The sequence below is a fragment of the Oncorhynchus masou genome, chromosome 32 (genome assembly GCF_036934945.1).
Source record: "Oncorhynchus masou masou isolate Uvic2021 chromosome 32, UVic_Omas_1.1, whole genome shotgun sequence".
Lineage (NCBI taxonomy): Eukaryota > Metazoa > Chordata > Actinopteri > Salmoniformes > Salmonidae > Oncorhynchus > Oncorhynchus masou.
The window spans coordinates 62,038,456-62,057,729 of NC_088243.1; the positions used below are offsets into that span (position 1 = coordinate 62,038,456).

The following is a 19,274-nucleotide window of genomic DNA, read 5'->3' on the forward strand; positions in this document are numbered from 1 at the left end:
CGCACCGAGCAGTAGGCTGCTTCATTTCAATATTTATTGGCACAGCAGTCGTCAGCATCACAGTAAAATTAACTTTCAGATACCCATCAAAAATGGCAAAACGGAAGGTGGACACTGAGAACCGGGGTTTCAAACAAGGTGGGAGTCGGAGTATATGTTCACGGAGGTAGCTGGAAAACCTGTGTGTCTTCTGTGTGGAGAAAGTGTGGCGGTACTGAAAGAGTATAATCTGAGACGACATTATGAAACGAAACACGCGGACAAAAACAAGAATATGGACATGGAACAAAGGCTACAAAAGGCAGAGGAATTAAAACGAGGCCTCAAATCTCGACAGGCTCTGTTCAAAAAAGCCAAATCACAAGGCCAGGCTGCTGTCAAGGCCAGTTTTATTTTGGCAGAAGAGATCGCTAAATCAGCCCGGCCATTTACGGAGGGGGATTTCATCAAAAACTGCATGATTAAAGTTTGTGACGAAGTTTGCCCAGAAAAAAGGCAACTCTTTTTAAATGTGAGTCTGAGCAGAAACACCATTGCCGAGAGAGTAGACCAGTTGTCCATCAATCTAAAAGAGCAGCTTGTGAAAAAGGGAAAAGATTTCATTGCATATTCCTTGGCTGTGGATGAGAGCACCGACATTTCTGACATTGCCCAGTTGTCAATTTTCATCCGCGGAGTGGACTCCAGCCTAAGCGTGACAGAGGAGTTTTTGGCTTTACGTCCTATGCATGGCACAACTACGGGGCATGATTTGTATGAAGAGGTGTCAAGATGTGTAAATGAGATGGAGCTGCCTTGGGAAAAACTCGTGGGTTTGACAACCGACGGAGCACCTGCGATGTGTGGACACAGGAGCGGACTGGTGGCGAAGATACGGGAAAAGATGCAAGAGGAAAACGCGACAGGTGAGCTGACAGCTTATCATTGTATCATACACCAGGAAGCGTTGTGCGGTAAAGCCTTGAAAATGGAGCATGTAATGAGCATCATCACGCGCACAGTTAACTTTATCAGAGCCAAAGGTTTGAATCACCGCCAGTTCAAGGCATTTCTGACGGAGTTAGAAACGGAGCATGGTGATTTGCCTTATCACACAGAGGTGCGATGGCTAAGCCAGGGAAAGGTGCTTCAAAGATGTTTCGAGCTTCGTGAGGAGATTTGTCTGTTCTTGGACAGCAAAGGGAAAGACACAACACAACTCCGAGACGAAATGTTTCTGTGTGAAATGGCTTTTCTGTGTGACATTACGAGTCATCTGAATGCAATGAACTTGCAGCTGCAGGGTCGGGATCATGTCATCTCTGATATGTACAGTACAGTGAAGGCATTTAAAACCAAACTGACTCTGTGGGAGACGCAGATGCGGAAAGAAAATTTGAGCCACTTTCCCAGCTGCCAGACCATGAAAGAGAAGCTCTCTACCAGTGCGTTCCCGAGCGCACAGTTGGCTGATAAAATAGGTATGCTTGCCGCTGACTTTCGACGCCGATTTGCTGACTTTGAAGCACAAAAAGCAGGTTGGAACTGCTCGGTAACCCATTTGCTGTTGACGTGGAAAGCTCACCACCAAACCTCCAAATGGAGTTGATTGACCTCCAATGCAATGATGCACTGAGGGCAAAATATGCGGCAGTGGGTGCTGCGGAGTTCGCCCGTTTCCTCCCCGACACAATGCCCCAGCTGCGCATCCAGGCTGCTCAAACGTTGTCTATGTTTGGCAGCACATACCTGTGTGAACAACTTTTTCTTTGATGAACCTGAACAAAACATCACACAGAAGTCGACTTACTGCTGAACACCTCCACTCAATTCTGAGGATTTCCTCAGCTCAGAGCCTTACCCCGAACATTGATGAACTTGTGGAAAAGATGGGACACCACCAAGTATCACCCTCAACCTCAAACAAGTGAACATTACTGTGCAATCACATATTTAGAGTTTTTACTCAGTTCAAGTTTAAAAGTTAAAGTTTAATATTTGTTTTCACTGCATGTTACTTCTCCTTAAACAAAGTGTTGTTTTTGATTAATAGATTTTTGCACTTTATTTTATTGTATTTCAATCCAATTATATTTTAAAAATATTTCAGTTGAGTGGATGATAGAAAATTGCTATTATTGTTTTTTTCTTTGAAGTAAATTTAGCCCACTTTTGCTAAAATAGAAAATATAGGCTACTGATGGTGCCTTGAATACCGGTTTCTTTCATTTAATGTTCATGTTATGGGGATTTTTATATAAAGGAAATTTGTCTTTTGTGTCAGTTGAAAATTAAAGATTACTGACAGAGCCATAAGAAAATATTGCTTTATTTATCTGATCATATTGGAATATATTTGTTAGGTTTTCAGTAGGTTCAATTAGGTTCACTAGACTATATGCGTCATTTAAAAATTTTTCAATGAACATTTGAACAGTCCGGCCCTCGGCTTGTAGCTAAATTTTTTATTTGGCCCTCCGTCCATTTGACTTTGACACCCCTGGTCTAGTGGGTCTAGAATGTCTACTTGTTGTAGTGGGTTTAGAGGGTCTACTGGGTCTAGTGGATCTACTTGGTCTAGAGGGTCTACTGGGTTTCATTGGTCTACTGGATCGAGTGGGTCTAGTGGGTCTACTTGGTCTAGTTGGTCTACTTGGTCTTGTGGGTCTAGAGGGTCTACTGGGTCTACTGGATCTAGTGGGTATACTTGGTCTAGAGGGTCTACTGAGTCTAGTGGGTCTGGAGGGTCTACTGGCTCTAGTGGGTCTACTTTGTCTTGTGGATCTACTGGGTCTAGTGGGTCTACTTGATCTAGAGGGTCTACTGGGTCTAGTGGGTCTACTTGGTCTAGTGGGTCTACTGGGTCTGGAGGGTCTACTGGGTCTACTTTGTCTAGTGGGTCTACTGGGTCTACTTGGTCTAGAGGGTCTACTGGCTCTAGTGGGTCTACTTGGTCTAGTGGGTCTACTTGATCTAGTGGGTCTACTGGGTCTGGAGGGTGTACTGGGTCTAGTGGGTCTAGAGGATCTGTGGGTTGCAGGCTACCTCATGACTCCAACTCACATTGCATATGCTTGTACTGGAAAGGACGATGAGGCTAGTGGTGATGTGGGGGGCTAGGGCTATGGGGATGGTACTAGGGCTTAGTTCCGACTGGGACTGGGGTTGAAGTTATAGTTGGAGCGATTGGGTGAAGAATCTTAACACTGTGACTGATCCAGGATCAGATATAATATTCACGCATGCAAACACATAACCACAATGTAACTAGCACAGGTAGCTCCAAGCAGCACAGTTCCAGGAACAAAACACACACAAACACCCTGCAGGTCCTATCGGGCAGACCATGCCTTCCCCTTTTATCAGTGGTCCATCCCCAACAGTGGAAACCCATTAAGGCACCTGACAGTTTTATTCAGACCCCTATCAACGACCACTTATCCCCCCCGACAACCGCGAGACACCCCAAGCGATAACGTAGCCGCGCCTGGGAACACAATCCCCCGGCTTACACACATTCAGCGGTGACAAAAGAGTGGCCCGAGCCTTAGAGAGGATTTGCTGATTTATCTATTTTCTCCATTTCGTCTTCCTGTTTGACTCAGTGGATCGACTGATCTGCCTTTTCAGAGTTTAGTCGTCATTTATCTCTACTTGCTGTAGGTGTGCGATCTGTGCTGGTCGTGCAGGATGAGATGCGAGCACACGCCTGTGTGTGTCTGTGTGTGCGTGCCTGTACGTGTGTGTGCAATGTGCACATGTGCTTGCAGGATGAGTGTATCTGTGTTGGCTGGGCAAGGGGAGATGTATGCATGGGCAGGGCTTTATTCAGAGCTCTGCGTTCTGTATCAGCTAGTGCGTAGCCAGAGAGTGCATTTACACACACACACACACACACACACACACACACACACACACACACACACACACACACACACACACACACACACACACACACACACACACACACACACACACACACACACACACACACACGCTGAACACAGAGACACATGCAGAGCACACACCGAGCTCAGAACAGGGTGCATCACAAAGCAGAGGAAACTAAATACAAAACGATAGAGAACACACACACAAGTCCATTTTCACTCAAACAATAAAAGCACAGATGCATGAGAGGACAGGTGATAGGTGATATCCCTGGAAGAGGGGACAGAGAGAGGGGGCAGAGTTCAAATCACACGCACATGGTGGAAAGAGTAAAGTCTTAAACATGTGGAGACAGTGAAAGGGGGCAACGCGCTCTGGCGACATACAGAAACCAGACAAACAATAGAGGTGGTGACAGGTTCCTGCACCAGGGGACGTGACACCTTACTGTCTTCTCTACTCACTCAACGCCTCCTGCACCTCCACACACACACACACACACACACACACACACGAAAAAGAGATGAAGCAGTTCAACTGGGTACCCAAACAGGGAGTGAGAAAGAGAGATGAGAGAGAGAGACAAGAGAGAGAGACGAGAGGGAAATGAGAGAGACGAGATGAGAGCAATGAGAGAGATACGAGAGAGATACGAGAGATAGATGAGAGAGATACGATAGAAACAAGAGAGACGAGAGAGAGAGAGACGAGAGAGAGAAAGACGAGAGAGAGGTGATAGAGACGAGAGAGATGAGAGACAGCGAAAGGCGAGAGAGAGAGAGAAATGAGAGAGAGACGAGAGAGAGAGAGAGACAAGAGATAAGAGAGAAAGATATAGGAGAGTGAGACGAGAGAGAGATAAATGAGAGAGATGAGCGATGAGAGAAAGATATAGGAGAGTGAGACGAGAGACAGAGCGATAGAACCCAATGAAAGACAGAGAGAAAGCAAGAGAGAAGTAAAATATATGAAGGAAACATCCAACCAGGTCAGAAGAGACAGTCCGTCCAGTCTACCCTGAGAGGAAGAAAGAAGAAGAGAATGTTCCCTGTGTATCATTCCCCATGTGCCTTCACTGCCCTCAGATCACTAGGATCAGGCATAGACTGTACAGTGAAACCGCCCCAGGGGCCTGATGAGTGGGAGTTGGGACAGAACATATGTCCCTCTCTCTGTCTCTGCATGCCTCTCACACTGAGCATCAGTGTAATGACAACAGACAACGTCTATGTGAGCCTCGTCTCAATTTGTTCCCAGTACAAATACACATATAAACCATTTTCAGTGCAGAGGAGGGAGGAAGAGAGAGAGAGAGTGATGATCTTACTCGTTTTTTAAAACCTAACGTGTCCATTCACAATACTGTCACAGTCACACCGGTCCTAATTGAGAGTCAAGGCTAAAGAAACGCACACACAGGGGCTTGTGCAGTTGATACACTCTATTGACAGACAGACGAGAGTGAACACTTCCCAGTCCGCCAGGGAAACCCTGTGAATGGCTGCCTGTCTGTTTAATATGATATCTGGACAGATGGGAGACGAGTACACACAACCACACCAGATTAGGACGGCAATTTGTCAACACACACCCCTGATATATGATTGTAATAGGCAGCGCTGCTCAATGTCCTGTCGTGTAACTGTGTAATAGTATGTCTGGGCTATACGTACCCTATAGTTGATTGCTAGTGTATTATTCTGATCTGTACTGTGCTATCCTATGTTCTGTCACCCGGATGTCCATGGTCTGATCGGTCAGCACAACAATAAAAACATTGACTTCCTCAAACTAGACGCTAATGTACTTGTCCATTTGCTCAGTTGTGTACCGGGGCCTCTTTCTATTCTGGTTAGAGCCAGTTTGCTCCTCTGTGAAGGGAGTAGTACACAGAATTGTATTTCTTGGCAATTTATTGTATGGAATAGCCTTCATTTCTCAGAACAAGAGTAGACTGACAAGTTTCAGAAGAAAGTTTTTTGTTTCTGGACATTTTGAGCCTGTAATCGAACCCACAAATGCTGATGCTCCAGATACTCAACTAGTCTAAATATGGACAGTTTTATTGCTTCTTTAATAAAAACAACAGTTTTCAGCTTTGCTAACATAATTTCAAACGGGATTTCTAATGATCAATTAGCCTTTTAAAATAATAAACTTGGATTAGCTAACACAACATGCCATTGGAACACAGGAGTGATGGTTGCTGATAATGGGCCACTGTACGCATATGAAGATATTCCATTAAAAATCAGCCGTTTCCAGCTACAACAGTCATTTACAACATTAACAAAGTCTACACTGTATTTCTGATCAATTTGATGTTATTTTAATGGACTACAAATTTGCTTTTCTTTCAAAAACAAGGCCATTTCTAAGTGACCCCAAACCTTTGAAAGGTGGTGTGTATGTGTCATGTTTGAGTTGTTTTTGTATCATACAGTAATGTACAGCATTTCACACCCCCATGCTATTATATTCAGCACATATTCTTTAGGAAACACATGTTGCTATTCAGGATTCATTCACAGCTAACTCAATGCTGCCGACAGTTTACCAATGCAATCAACAATGTTTTATAGTCTAATCCTGCTATGCGTTGAGTCGCAAACAAACAGAAATCAGACGTGTTCAACGTCCCTCGGCGGCTGAATACCAGGCAGTCTGAGATGTGACAGGATCTTTCAGAGGGGGAACGAATGAAATTGAATGCAGAAAAACAATGCATAATCTGTCACATGTTGTTGATCCTTCTTTTGTGTGTACTTATAAAGCATTCAATAATGAAATGGTCTTTTTAGATCAAAACACTAATGATGTATTAAACTGAGTCAATCCCCTCCCATTAAATTACAATAGAATTGAATAAATGAATATTTACGTTCTCTCATCTATGAAGCATACTGATGAGCCTGGGTGCCTCAGCTATATACACTGCTGCCAGACCAGCATGTTATTGGTTGCACATTCATGACGAACGGTTTAATGGTGTGTGTGTCATTAAAGTCTGGTGCTTTGGTGTGTGTGTGTGTGTGTGTGTGTGTGTGTGTGTGTGTGTGTGTGTGTGTGTGTGTGTGTGTGTGTGTGTGTGTGTGTGTGTGTGTGTGTGTGTGTGTGTGTGTGTGCGTGTGCGTGTGTGTGTGCGTGTGTGCGTGCGTGCGTGTGTGTGCATGCCATGTGAGGGTGCAGTGTGTGTGAGTGACAAAGTACTGTGTTTAGCCGTGCGTGTGTGTGTGTCAATGGTGCATATCATTGCAGGAGACTGTAAATGTAAGGTTCCCTTTGGGGCAGCTAAAACTCAGCAGCACTGCTATAAAACTGATTATATTTTGCAGCACCATGATATTAGAAGGTCTACAAGGTTAACCCTGCTCTCATGGTGAAATTCATCAACATCTGTGATGTTTACTTCAAAATGACCCAAACCAATGACCCTAACCATCATTTAACATTTATAGTGTCATAAATGTACGCACACCAAAAATACTAGAAGCATGTTAATTTTATATGAAGAATATGATATGATAGAATAGAACAGGATAGAATAGAACATAATAGAATATAACATATATAATAGAATATAATAGAACAGGATAGAATAGAATAGAACATAATAGAATATAACAAAATATAATATAATATAATAGAACAGGATATAATATAATAGAACATAATAGAATATAACATAATAGAATAGAACAGGATAGAATAGAACGTAATATAATAGAATAGAACAGAACAGGATATAATAGAACATAATAGAATAGAACAGTACAGAATAGAACATAATAGAATAGAACATAATAGAATAGAATGGAACAGAAAAGGATAGAATAGAACATAATAGAATATAACATAATAGAATAGAACAGGATAGAATAGAACGTAATATAATAGAATAGAACAGAACAGGATATAATAGAACATAATAGAATAGAATAGAACAGTACAGAATAGAACATAATAGAATAGAACATAATAGAATAGAACAGAAAAGGATAGAATAGAACATAATAGAATATAACATAATAGAATAGAATAGAACAGAACAGGATATAATAGAATAGGCACCTTTTACATGAATGAGAAGGAAATCTCGTGCACTAGTTACCCTTTTGGACAAAGTGAAGGAGAGGGGGGAAGCAGGTTAGGTAAAGAGAGGGGTGAGAGGTTAGGAGAGGAGTAAATCCCTATTCTAAATGCAGCAGGACTTTTAAAATCAGGATTAAATACTTTTTTTCTCCTTAATCCTGTGATCCTGTGATGCTGTGATGTGTGTGTGGTGATTACATGCATGGAAATTGTAATTATGTGTCTCTACCTCACTCCATGTATTTCTCTTTCTCACTTGTCTAACCAGTGCATTTGCTTGTGTTTTGCCCTACATAGCTAAGTGAAGAGGGATAGATACAATCTCTGTAAATTTGCCACTAACAGGAGGGGGGGGGTGATAAAGGGAGAGATGAGACAAGACGACACAAACCGCACCTGTATCGCATACACTGTGAACGTCTAAAAACCTGCTTACCCAACTGCCTTTCAATGCTAACACGTACACACACACACACCACACACACACACACACACACACACACACACACACACACACACAATCTGAGGGAGTTTTGCACTGAACACGTCTGTAAACATATTTCCTATTCAAACCCTGTCCCTCCAGGCAGGATGATGGCAGATCACATATGCTCCGATGCTGTTGGTTTATAGACAATGTCAGCTCGAAATTCATCCCAAGAAAGGATCAATCATAATGACTGCATCACAAAGTTGTCATATAACATGGGATGGTTGTTCCACCTCTTGTAAAGTGAGAGCTCATCTGTAGAAGGGGAGGATCATGGCAGGAGATCAGGATGATGGGAGGAGAGGGGGGTTGTGGGAGGAGAGAGGAGGATGATGGGGGCAGAGGAGGAATGTGGGAGCTCACCTGTTGTAGAGGAGGATGTCAGGGGTCCAGATCTGGCTGGAGGGGAAACGTAGGTTCTGAACCCCAGGGTATTTCTCTGGGTTCCAGCTCAGGTACACATCAGTCCAGTACTGAGGACAGAACACAGAGAGACACATATTCAGGTCCACCTGTACCTGAATACCTGAGAACCTGAGAATTCGTAATGATCTCACGAGTCTAGGTTGGATCTGATTTGATTGTAACCGGTCTCGTTGTGTATGTGTAATTATAACTGAATTGCCAGTAAGGGCCCGTACAGACCCGAAGGGCCTGCTGCAGTAGAAAGAGAGAATTATATAATTATTCTTCTGCTCAGGCTTTTCACGAGATTGGCACGCTTGTTGTTGTTGTTGTCAGCCAATCACAAACCATCCAAGAGGCACTGCAGTCATCGAGCCGCCGTGTGTAACAAGCATGTTAGGAGATCACTGGAAGATAGAATTAAAATGACGGAATTCAAAGTTAAAGTGAGAAGGATAGGCAACGACCAAGAGCCAACAGGTAGGCTGCCACTGTATTATCCGAATAGAGTCGAGTCGTTATTGGGGAAAGACAGGGAAAAGCGCAGTAGCCTATATGCCTCAATTAGCCTAGCCAGCTAGCTTAGCTAACGAGCTAGCTAGCTTAACATGCTTATTGTCTCGGTTTGATGCAGTTAAGACAGGAACTATATAAACCAGCTAGAAGTTAGTCTATCAGTGCGAGTGATTCGGCTTGGCTGGTGACATTCTCTTTCTCGCTTCCTGCAGCCTGCACCCCAGTCCACTCACACACATGGCACAGGTCCTCCCCTGCCTGCTGGTATAGCGGCTCACTGGCTCTGATTACATGTATGTCTCCCTCCAGATAATAACATAGCAAACAAAATAGGCTTTTCTGCGGCTTCCTTCACTTGGATATGATCTGACTGGGTGTTGACCTTTCCCGGGTCTGAATGGACCGGGTCCGGTTGTCCTCAGGTCCGTTCGGAATGGGTCTCTATATTTAAAAAAGGAATTTATGCATATAGAGTCCAGGTGGGAGAGCCCCGGGTCCATTTCAGAACTGGTCTAACTTATTGGAACTGTGAAGACATCTAGTACTGAGGGCAGGACACAGAGAAACACATTAGAGAAAGTCACACAGATAGGTGGCACATTAAACAAATACTGAGGACAGAACCCAGAAAGATGGTCAAAAATGTCTTCCACCAAGTTTCACAGGGGGGTTCATTGATTCTCTGATGAAAGATCCAGTCTGAGCTTGTGTCTTGGCAGTCTGTCAACTGAAGGGTTGTGGCGACACTCTGAGCCTGAGGGCGTTCTCTGATAACAACCGGCACCGACAGAGATGGCGTTCCTAGGAAACTATGCAGTTTTTTGTTTTTTTACGTGTTATTTCTTACATTAGTACCCCAGGTCATCTTAGGTTTCATTACATACAGACGAGAAGAACTACTGAATATAAGAGCAGCGTCAACTCACCATCAGTACGACCAAGAATATGACTTTCGCGAAGCGGATCCTGTCTTTCACCCAGGACAACAGAATGGATCCCAGCCGGCGACCCAACAAAAACGACTTCGTAAAAGATGGAAACGAAGCGGTTTTCTGGTCAGACTCCGGAGACGGGCACATCGTGCACCACTCCCTAGTATACTTCTCGCCAATGTCCAGTCTCTTGACAACAAGGTTGATGAAATCCGAGCAAGGGTAGCATTCCAGAGGGACATCAGAGACTGTAACGTTCTTTGCTTCACGGAAACATGGCTCACTGGAGAGACGCTATCGGAGTCGGTGCAGCCAGCTGGTATCTCCACGCATCACGCCAACAGAAACAAACATCTTTCTGGTAAGAAGAGTGGCGGGGGCATATGCCTTATGGCTAACGAGACGTGGTGTGGTCACAAAAACATACAGGAACTCAAGTCCTTCTGTTCACCTGATTTAGAATTCCTCACAATCAAATATCGACCGCATTATCTACCAAGGGAATTCTCTTCGATTATAATCACAGCCGTATATATTCCCCCCCAAGCAGACACATCGATGGCTCTGAACGAACTTTATTTGACTCTTTGCAAACTGGAATCCATACATCCTGAGGCTGCATTCATTGTGTCAGCATATCGATTGCGCTACCAGGGCTGGCAAAACCTTGGATCATTGCTATTCTAACTTCCGCGACGCATATAAGGCCCTGCCCCGCCCTCCTTTCGGAAAAGCTGACCACGACTCCATTTTGTTGATCCCTGCCTACAGACAGAAACTAAAACAAGAAGCTCCCACGCTGAGGTCTGTACAACGCTGGTCCAACCAATCTGATTCCACACTCCAAAACTGCTTCCATCACGTGGACTGGGATATGTTTCGTATTGAGTCAGACAACAACATTGACGAATACACTGATTCGGTGTGTGAGTTCATTAGAACATGCATTGAAGATGTCATTCCCATAGCAACGATTAAATCATTCCCAAACCAGAAACCGTGGATTGATGGCAGCATTCGCGTGAAACCACTGCTTTTAATCAGGGCAAGGTGACCGGAAACATGACCGAATACAAACAGTGTAGCTATTCCCTCCGCAAGGCAATCAAACAAGCTAAGCGTCAGTATACAGACAAAGAAGAATCTCAATTCAACGGCTCAGACACAAGAGGTATGTGGCAGTGTCTACAGTCAATCACGGATTACAAAAAGAAAACCAGCCCCGTCACGGACCAGGATGTCTTGCTCCCAGGCAGACTAAATAACTTTTTTTGGCCGCTTTGAGGACAATACAGTGCCACTGACACGGCCTGCAACCAAAACATGCGGCCTCTCCTTCACTGCAGCCGAGGTGAGTAAAACATTTAAACGTGTTAACCCTCGCAAGGCTGCAGGCCCAGACGGCATCCCCAGCCGTGCCCTCAGAGCATGCGCAGACCAGCTGGCTGGTGTGTTTACGGACATATTCAATCAATCCCTATCCCAGTCTGCTGTTCCCACATGCTTCAAGAGGGCCACCATTGTTCCTGTTCCCAAGAAAGCTAAGGTAACTGAGCTAAATGACTACTGCCCCGTAGCACTCACTTCCGTCATCATGAAGTGCTTTGAGAGACTAGTCAAGGACCACATCACCTCCACTCTACCTGACACCCTAGACCCACTCCAATTTGCTTACTGCCCACATAGGTCCACAGACGATGCAATCTCAACCACACTGCACACTGCCCTAACCCATCTGGACAAGAGGAATACCTATGTGAGAATGCTGTTCATCGACGACAGCTCGGCATTTAACACCATAGTACCCTCCAAGCTCGTCATCAAGCTTGAGACCCTGGGTCTCGACCCCGCCCTGTGCAACTGGGTACTGGACTTCTTGACGGGCCGCCCCAGGTTGTAAGGGTAGGCAACAACATCTCCACCCCGCTGATCCTCAACACTGGGGCCCCACAAGGGTGCGTTCTGAGCCCTCTCCTGTACTCCCTGTTCACCCACGACTGCGTGGCCACGCACGCCTCCAACTCAATCATCAAGTTTGCGGACGACACAACAGTGGTAGGCTTGATTACCAACAACGATGAGACGGCCTACAGGGAGGAGGTGAGGGCCCTCGGAGTGTGGTGTCAGGAAAATAACCTCACACTCAACGTCAACAAAACTAAGGAGATGATTGTGGACTTCAGGAAACAGCAGAGGGAACACATCGATGGAACAGTAGTGGAGAGGGTAGTAAGTTTTAAGTTCCTCGGCATACACATCACAGACAAACTGAATTGGTCCACCCACACAGACAGCATCGTGAAGAAGGCGCAGCAGCGCCTCTTCAACCTCAGGAGGCTGAAGAAATTTGGCTTGTCACCAAAAGCACTCACAAACTTCTACAGATGCACAATCGAGAGCATCCTGGTGGGCTGTATCACCGCCTGGTACGGCAACTGCTCCGCCCACACCGTAAGGCTCTCCAGAGGGTAGTGAGGTCTGCACAACGCATCACCGGGGGCAAACTACCTGCCCTCCAGGACACCTACACCACCCGATGTTACAGGAAGGCCATAAAGATCATCAAGGACAACAACGACCCGAGCCACTGCCTCTTCACCCCGCTATCATCAAGAAGGCGAGGTCAGTACAGGTGCATCAAAGCTGGGACTGAGAGACTGAAAAACAGCTTCTATCTCAAGGCCATCAGAACTGTTAAACAGCCACCACTAACATTGAGTGGCTGCTGCCAACACACTGACTCAACTCCAGCCACTTTAATAATGGGAAATGATGTAAAATATATCACTAGACACTTTAAACAATGCTACCTAATATAATGTTTACAAACCATACATTATTCATCTCATATGTATACGTATATACTGTACTCTATATCATCTACTGCATCTTTATGTAATACATGTATCACTAGCCACTTTAACTATGCCACTTTGTTTACATACTCATCTCATATGTATATACTGTACTCGATACCATCTACTGTATCTTGCCTATGCCGCTCTGTACCATCACTCATTCATATATCTTTATGTACATATTCTTTATCCCCTTACACTTGTGTGTATAAGACAGTAGTTTTGGAATTGTTAGTTAAATTACTTGTTGGTTATTACTGCATTGTCGGAACTAGAAGCACAAGCATTTCGCTACACTCGCATTAACATCTGCTAACCATGTGTATGTGACAAATAAAATTTGATTTGATTTGATGATATGAGCTAAAGCCAGTGTCGCATAATCCACACAACATTGACTAGCTGAGTGATTGGCTAGAACATTGAGGCTGGCGTCCTAATTGGACAATAGGAAAATAATGAATAATTGCAAGACTTATACTGTATATAGGGGTAAATGAATAAATAAATAAATACAATTTTACTAAAGTAATGGGGAAACATAAATTGGTCAGAAGTCTGTTTGTAATGATTGTGGAGAGTGGAGAGTGGGGGCATTGCTCTTTCGTGTCACGCCCTGGCTATAGAGAGGCTTTTATTCTCTATTTTGGTTAGGCCAGGGTGTGACTAGGGTGGGCATTCTAGTTTCTGTATTTCTATGCTTTCTATTTCTTTGTTTTTGGCCGAGTGTGGTTCCCAATCAGAGGCAGCTGTCTATCGTTGTCTCTGATTGGGAATCATACTTAGGCAGCCCTTTTCCCACCTATGATTTGTGGGTAGTTGTTTTTCTGTATAGTTTATGCACCTTACAGAACTGTTTCGGTTTTTTCCACTTTGTTATTTTGGTCAAGTGTTTTGGTTAATAAAGAATCATGAACACTTCCCACGCTGTGTTTTGGTCCGATCCTCCTTCAGACGACGATCGCTACATTTAAGTTGTGTCATGTCAATGACAGAGACCAGACTAAATAAGGTGGACTGCATGCCCCTTCCAGAAATCCGACCTCATCAACTCTCTGTAAGCATGTATCATCCAGATTACCAACGGAACATTGGGATAAGCAATCTAAGCTGTCCAATCCAATTTGTTGGATCAAGATCAAAATGGAAAAAATAACTAGCAGGCTTAACTCAACAGAAGCAATATTTTTAAGAGACAATAAGGACAGGCTATTGATATCTCAATATACAACTAATAGGATGTGATCCCACCAGACAACCCCTCTGGCATATCAATCTGAGATGGTGTTACTGTCTCTTCGGTGGGATGGGGGAAATGCTATTTTCCTGCATGAAAAATGAAGAATTCTGTGTTTACGTGACCCCTAAGGTTAACTTGCTAGTTATCAAAGTAAGTTACTGAATTAATAAGGTGACAGGGCATCATATTGTGTCAGCTTTCTGCCATGTTTGAGAAGTCAAAGCCCTTTGGATGCGTTGTCTATACAGCTGCCACTGCTATCTTTTGATTTCCTTGTATTTTCCTTCTCTCTGTTCTTGGCCTGTCTGCTCCTCCCCCATCTTCTCTGAGCAACAGGTAGGCCCGTTGCGCTAGTGACTCAAGACAGACAGTGTGTACACAACATGCTGCTTCAGAGCAGACAAGCATGCATCAAAAAACTTTGTTCATTTCCACAATGTCTCTTGTTCATATTCACCTGCAAATGTCCAAACTCACCAAAAATGACATTTGGTAGCTCCTACCTATACATGAATAACTTTATGAGCTGGATTGCCTGTATTTGGAATGTGTTTATTTTCGTTTGTGCTCGTTAGCATATTTAGCTAGCAACCTCCATAGAAATTCCATATGACTTTTGCTAATTTTGTTAGCATTCTGGTAACAAATGCCCAATAATCTTTTACAATTATTTGGCGCCCCCTTGTGTACTAAACCGGTAATACCGTAAATCCTGGAATGAGAGAAGGACGGTATGACAATATGAACATCTGGAAACCATCCAACCCTAGGCTCTCAATACAGAGGTGGTCCGATGAAGCAGATACTAAGCTACAGGACTGTTTCACTAGCACTGGAATATGTTCCAGGCCTCATCCGATGGCATTGAGGAGTTTACCACATCAGTCCTCAGCTTCATTAATAAGTGCATTGACAACGTCATCCCCACAGTGACCCAACCAGAAGCCATGGATTAAAGGTAACATCCGCCATTTTCAAGGAGGGGGACACACTAATCCAGACGCTCATAAGAAATCACGCTAAATCACGCGAGCCTACCAAAAGAGCTAAATACTTCGAGGCAAGCAACACTGAACAATGCATGAGAGCACCAACTGTTCCCGAATGACTGTGTGATCACCCTCTCCTTAGCCGATGTGAATAAGATCTTTAAACAGGTTAACATTCACAAGGCAGCAGGGCCAGACGGATTATCAGGACGCGTACTCAGAGCATGCGCTGACCAGCTGTCAGGTGTCTTCACTGACATTTTAAACCTCTCCCTGGCCCAGTCTGTAATATCTACATCTTTCAAGTAGACCACCATAGTCCATGTGCCCAAGAACGGCAAAGTAATCGGTCTATATACATAGGCTAGAAATCACTGGACACTTTAATAATGGAACACTAGTCATTTTAATAATGTTAACATATTTTGCATTACTCATCTCATATATATATATACTGTTTTCTATCCTATTCTACTGTGTCTTAGTCTATGCCGCTCTGACACTGCTCGCCCAACTACTATATATTCTTAATTCCATTCCATTCCTTTACTTTAGATTTCTGTGTATTGCTTGTATTGTTGTGAAATTGTTAGATATTACTTGTTAGATATTACTGTACTGTCGGAGCTAGAAACACAAGCATTTCGCTACACCTGCAATAACATACGCTAAACATGTGTATGTGACAAATAAAATAAGATTTTATTTCCTATTTAAGAATGCTGTTCAGTGAATACAGCTCAGCATTCAACACCATAGTGCCCTCCAAGCTCATCACGAAGCTAAGGACCCTGGGACTGAACACCTCCCTCTGCAACTGGATCCTGAACTTCCTGACGGGACACCCCCAGGTGGTGAAGGTAGGCAACAATACATCCATTGACCCTTAACACAGGGGCCCCTCAGGGCTGCGTGCTTAGTCCCCTCCTGTACTCCCTGTTTCACCCACGACTGGATGGCAGAGCATGACTCCAACACCATCGTTAAGTTTGCCGACAACACAACAGTGATAAGTCTGATCACTGACAACGAGTATATAGGGATGAGGTCAGAGACCTGGCAGTGTGGTGCCATGTCAACAACTTCTCACTCAACGTCAGCATGACAAAGGAGCAGATAGTTGACTACGGGAACCAAGCACACCCCCATTCACATTGCCCGAGGTGTCGAGAACTTCAAGTTCCTCAGTATACACATCACTAAGGACCTATCATGGTCCAAACAAATCAACACAGTTGTTAAGAGGGCATAACAACACCTCTCCCCCTCAGGAGAATGAAAAGATTTATCATGGGCCCTCAGATCCTCAAAAAGTTCTACAACTGCACGACTGAGAGAATCTTGACTGGCTGCATCTCCTCTTGGTGCGTACAGCCCAATACATCACTGGGGCTAAGCTCCCTGACATCTATATCAGGCGGTGTCAGCGTTAAGTTTAGATGAAGGCCCTAAAAATTGTCAAAGACTCCTGCCACCAAAGGCATAGACTGTTCTCTCTGCTACCGCACGGCAAGCGGTACTGATGCACCAAGTCTAGAACCTGGACCCTGAACAGCTTCTACCCCCAAGCCATAAGACTGCTAAATAGTTAGTTAAATAGTTACCCAGACTATCTTTTTTGACTTATCACATACACTGCTGCTAGTGTTTACTATCTGTATCTATATTCCTAGTTATATGTATCTACCTCAATTACCTCGTACACCTGCACATCGACTGGTACCGGTGTATATAGCCATGTTAACGTTAGTTATTGTGTACCTATTATTACTTATATTTTACATGTTTTACTTTTCTATTCTTTCTCTCTGCATTGTTGGGAAGGGCCCGTAAGCATTTCACTGTTAGTCCACTCCTGTTGTTTAACAAAGCATGTGAAGAATACAATTGTACAATTTTATGCATGAGAAAATAATAGGTACAGTAATTGTGTGTCATTCAGTTCTCAACCATTTACTCACCAGCTGTAGCCATGCATTGGTCATCAGGACCTGGTTCTTCTCATCCTGATGAAAGACAGAAGGTAAGAACAATTCAATTCAATGGCTACAACAGGAAGTCATTACAGTAAACAGAAAAGGGTAAGGTTTTGATGATTGTCTGCTTTTGGTTTGGCATGGGTACAAAACAACTGGACTGTGAAACCTCGCATTTATGCAACCACAGTGTTTTTATACGCATTGGGTTCAGTGGAGGCACGCAGCATATAGTTGGCGCCTCGTTTCAATCTAAAACAACAAGCCCCATGAACATAAACAACTCAACACACAGCAGAGAGACAGACCTCAGACTGCTTGATCTGAGTAAATAAGTGATTAGACAGATATAAGTTTCCTCCTCTGTTGTTCTCTCTCTCTCTCTCTCTCTACAGGACGTCTCTAATTCGATCTCACTTTTGTCGGTTTCTGCCTCTCTTCCACTCTATCAATCACTAACACTCACTTCTAAAAAGTAGGGCTGAGAGTGGAGGCTATGTGACAATATATTCCATCAAATGACCCCGATGATGAAGACAGTGCCATTCTTTCTAAAGGGAATGTGTACATGTGTGTGTAGCGGCAGCTTGCAGATCCCCCTCTCCTCAATGTGTGTGTTCTGATCCTGCAGTAATTATGACTAGCAGATGGGAGCGGGCTTGGTGGGTGTTGAAGGCTGTTAGGGTCAAATTTATGAAGAGAAAATATCAACCCTCCACCAACTCAAGGTCACCGACTATACAGCCCTGCATCGCTCAGCTGTGAGGGTCACTGGACATCCCTGGTGGCTGGCTGCAACATCACTCCCTTTCTCAGCAGCCTCCTGTGCTGGATATGGCATCTCTTACCATGGGAACCCCCCACCCCCACAAACACACATGCAAACACACGCAAATTCACTGTCTCCCTCATTAGTCCAATAGAAAGTTTCACAAAAAATGGAAGTCACATCTTTGAAATGTCATAAGACCTTGGCATAGGCACTTTAAACAATATTTCCCATCTGAATGTTTGAAGATTGTTGTCATTCTTATCACTTCAAGATGAACTCCTGGATCTTAAGCACAACAAATTTTTAAAGGTAAATTCCACCACTTTTCAACCTCATTTTCATTCATCTCCAGCACCAAACCAGTGTCTACATATGTGAAAACAACGTGTTTCTATGATCTACGGTTAAAAAGATAAGAAAGGTCCTAAAAACATGCTTCTCTGTGACATCACATTGTAGGATTAAAAGAAAAAAAGCTTTATAATGATGTCATCGGGTAGAACATTTTTACTTTTCTTTTTTTACAAAACGTAGAAATGCGCTGTTTTCACATATGTTGACAATGGTATAATGCTGAAGATAATGAAATGTGGTGGAGTTGCCCTTTAATATGTTGCACAAATTGGATTTGTAACATATCACACAAATTGCAAAATGTGTATCCTATCACACGAAATGGATGATGTAATACACAAAAAATGGGAATCAGTTTTAGCTCGTGAGCACCAGTTTCAAACTACTGGCTGAAATTATACAAAAGTTGCAGAGTGTATCTTTAAGTCTAACAATGTGTCTGGGCTGGTGTTTGATGCTTGTCTAATTGCTGTCTATGGGGAGCCAGAAGCCAATCAAAACTAACTGGCTCCCCAACACAAGCAGGAAATAGATACCCATGGATTGGAATTTAATTTGCAATATAATTAGCTTGCACAATGTAGAAAACTATTAACAAGACTTTGTGGAATGTGAAAAGTAATTCTCTCTCCCGCTCTCTCTCATTTCTCTCTCTCCGACAAACAAACATAAACACCACAGCCCATCAAATGCAGCATTATCTTAAGTGCCAAAGTATAAATAGTATAAAAGAGTGTTGCCCCCCCCCTCTTACTGCCCTATACACTCCCTGTAATCATA

The 19,274-nt window shown here is 43.6% G+C and overlaps 1 protein-coding gene across 1 annotated transcript in view; it reads right to left on the reverse strand.

The window, feature by feature from the left end:
• LOC135526393 (neuronal acetylcholine receptor subunit alpha-7-like) overlaps positions 1 to 19,274 on the reverse strand; it is a 96,609-nt gene that overhangs the window by 26,437 nt on the left and 50,898 nt on the right. Inside the window, exons 3-4 of the mRNA XM_064954737.1 lie at positions 17,354 to 17,398; positions 8,816 to 8,925 (exon numbers count right to left, since the gene is read on the reverse strand). Of these exons, the coding sequence (XP_064810809.1) occupies positions 8,816 to 8,925; positions 17,354 to 17,398 (155 nt within the window). The remainder of the gene's footprint in view (positions 1 to 8,815; positions 8,926 to 17,353; positions 17,399 to 19,274) is intronic.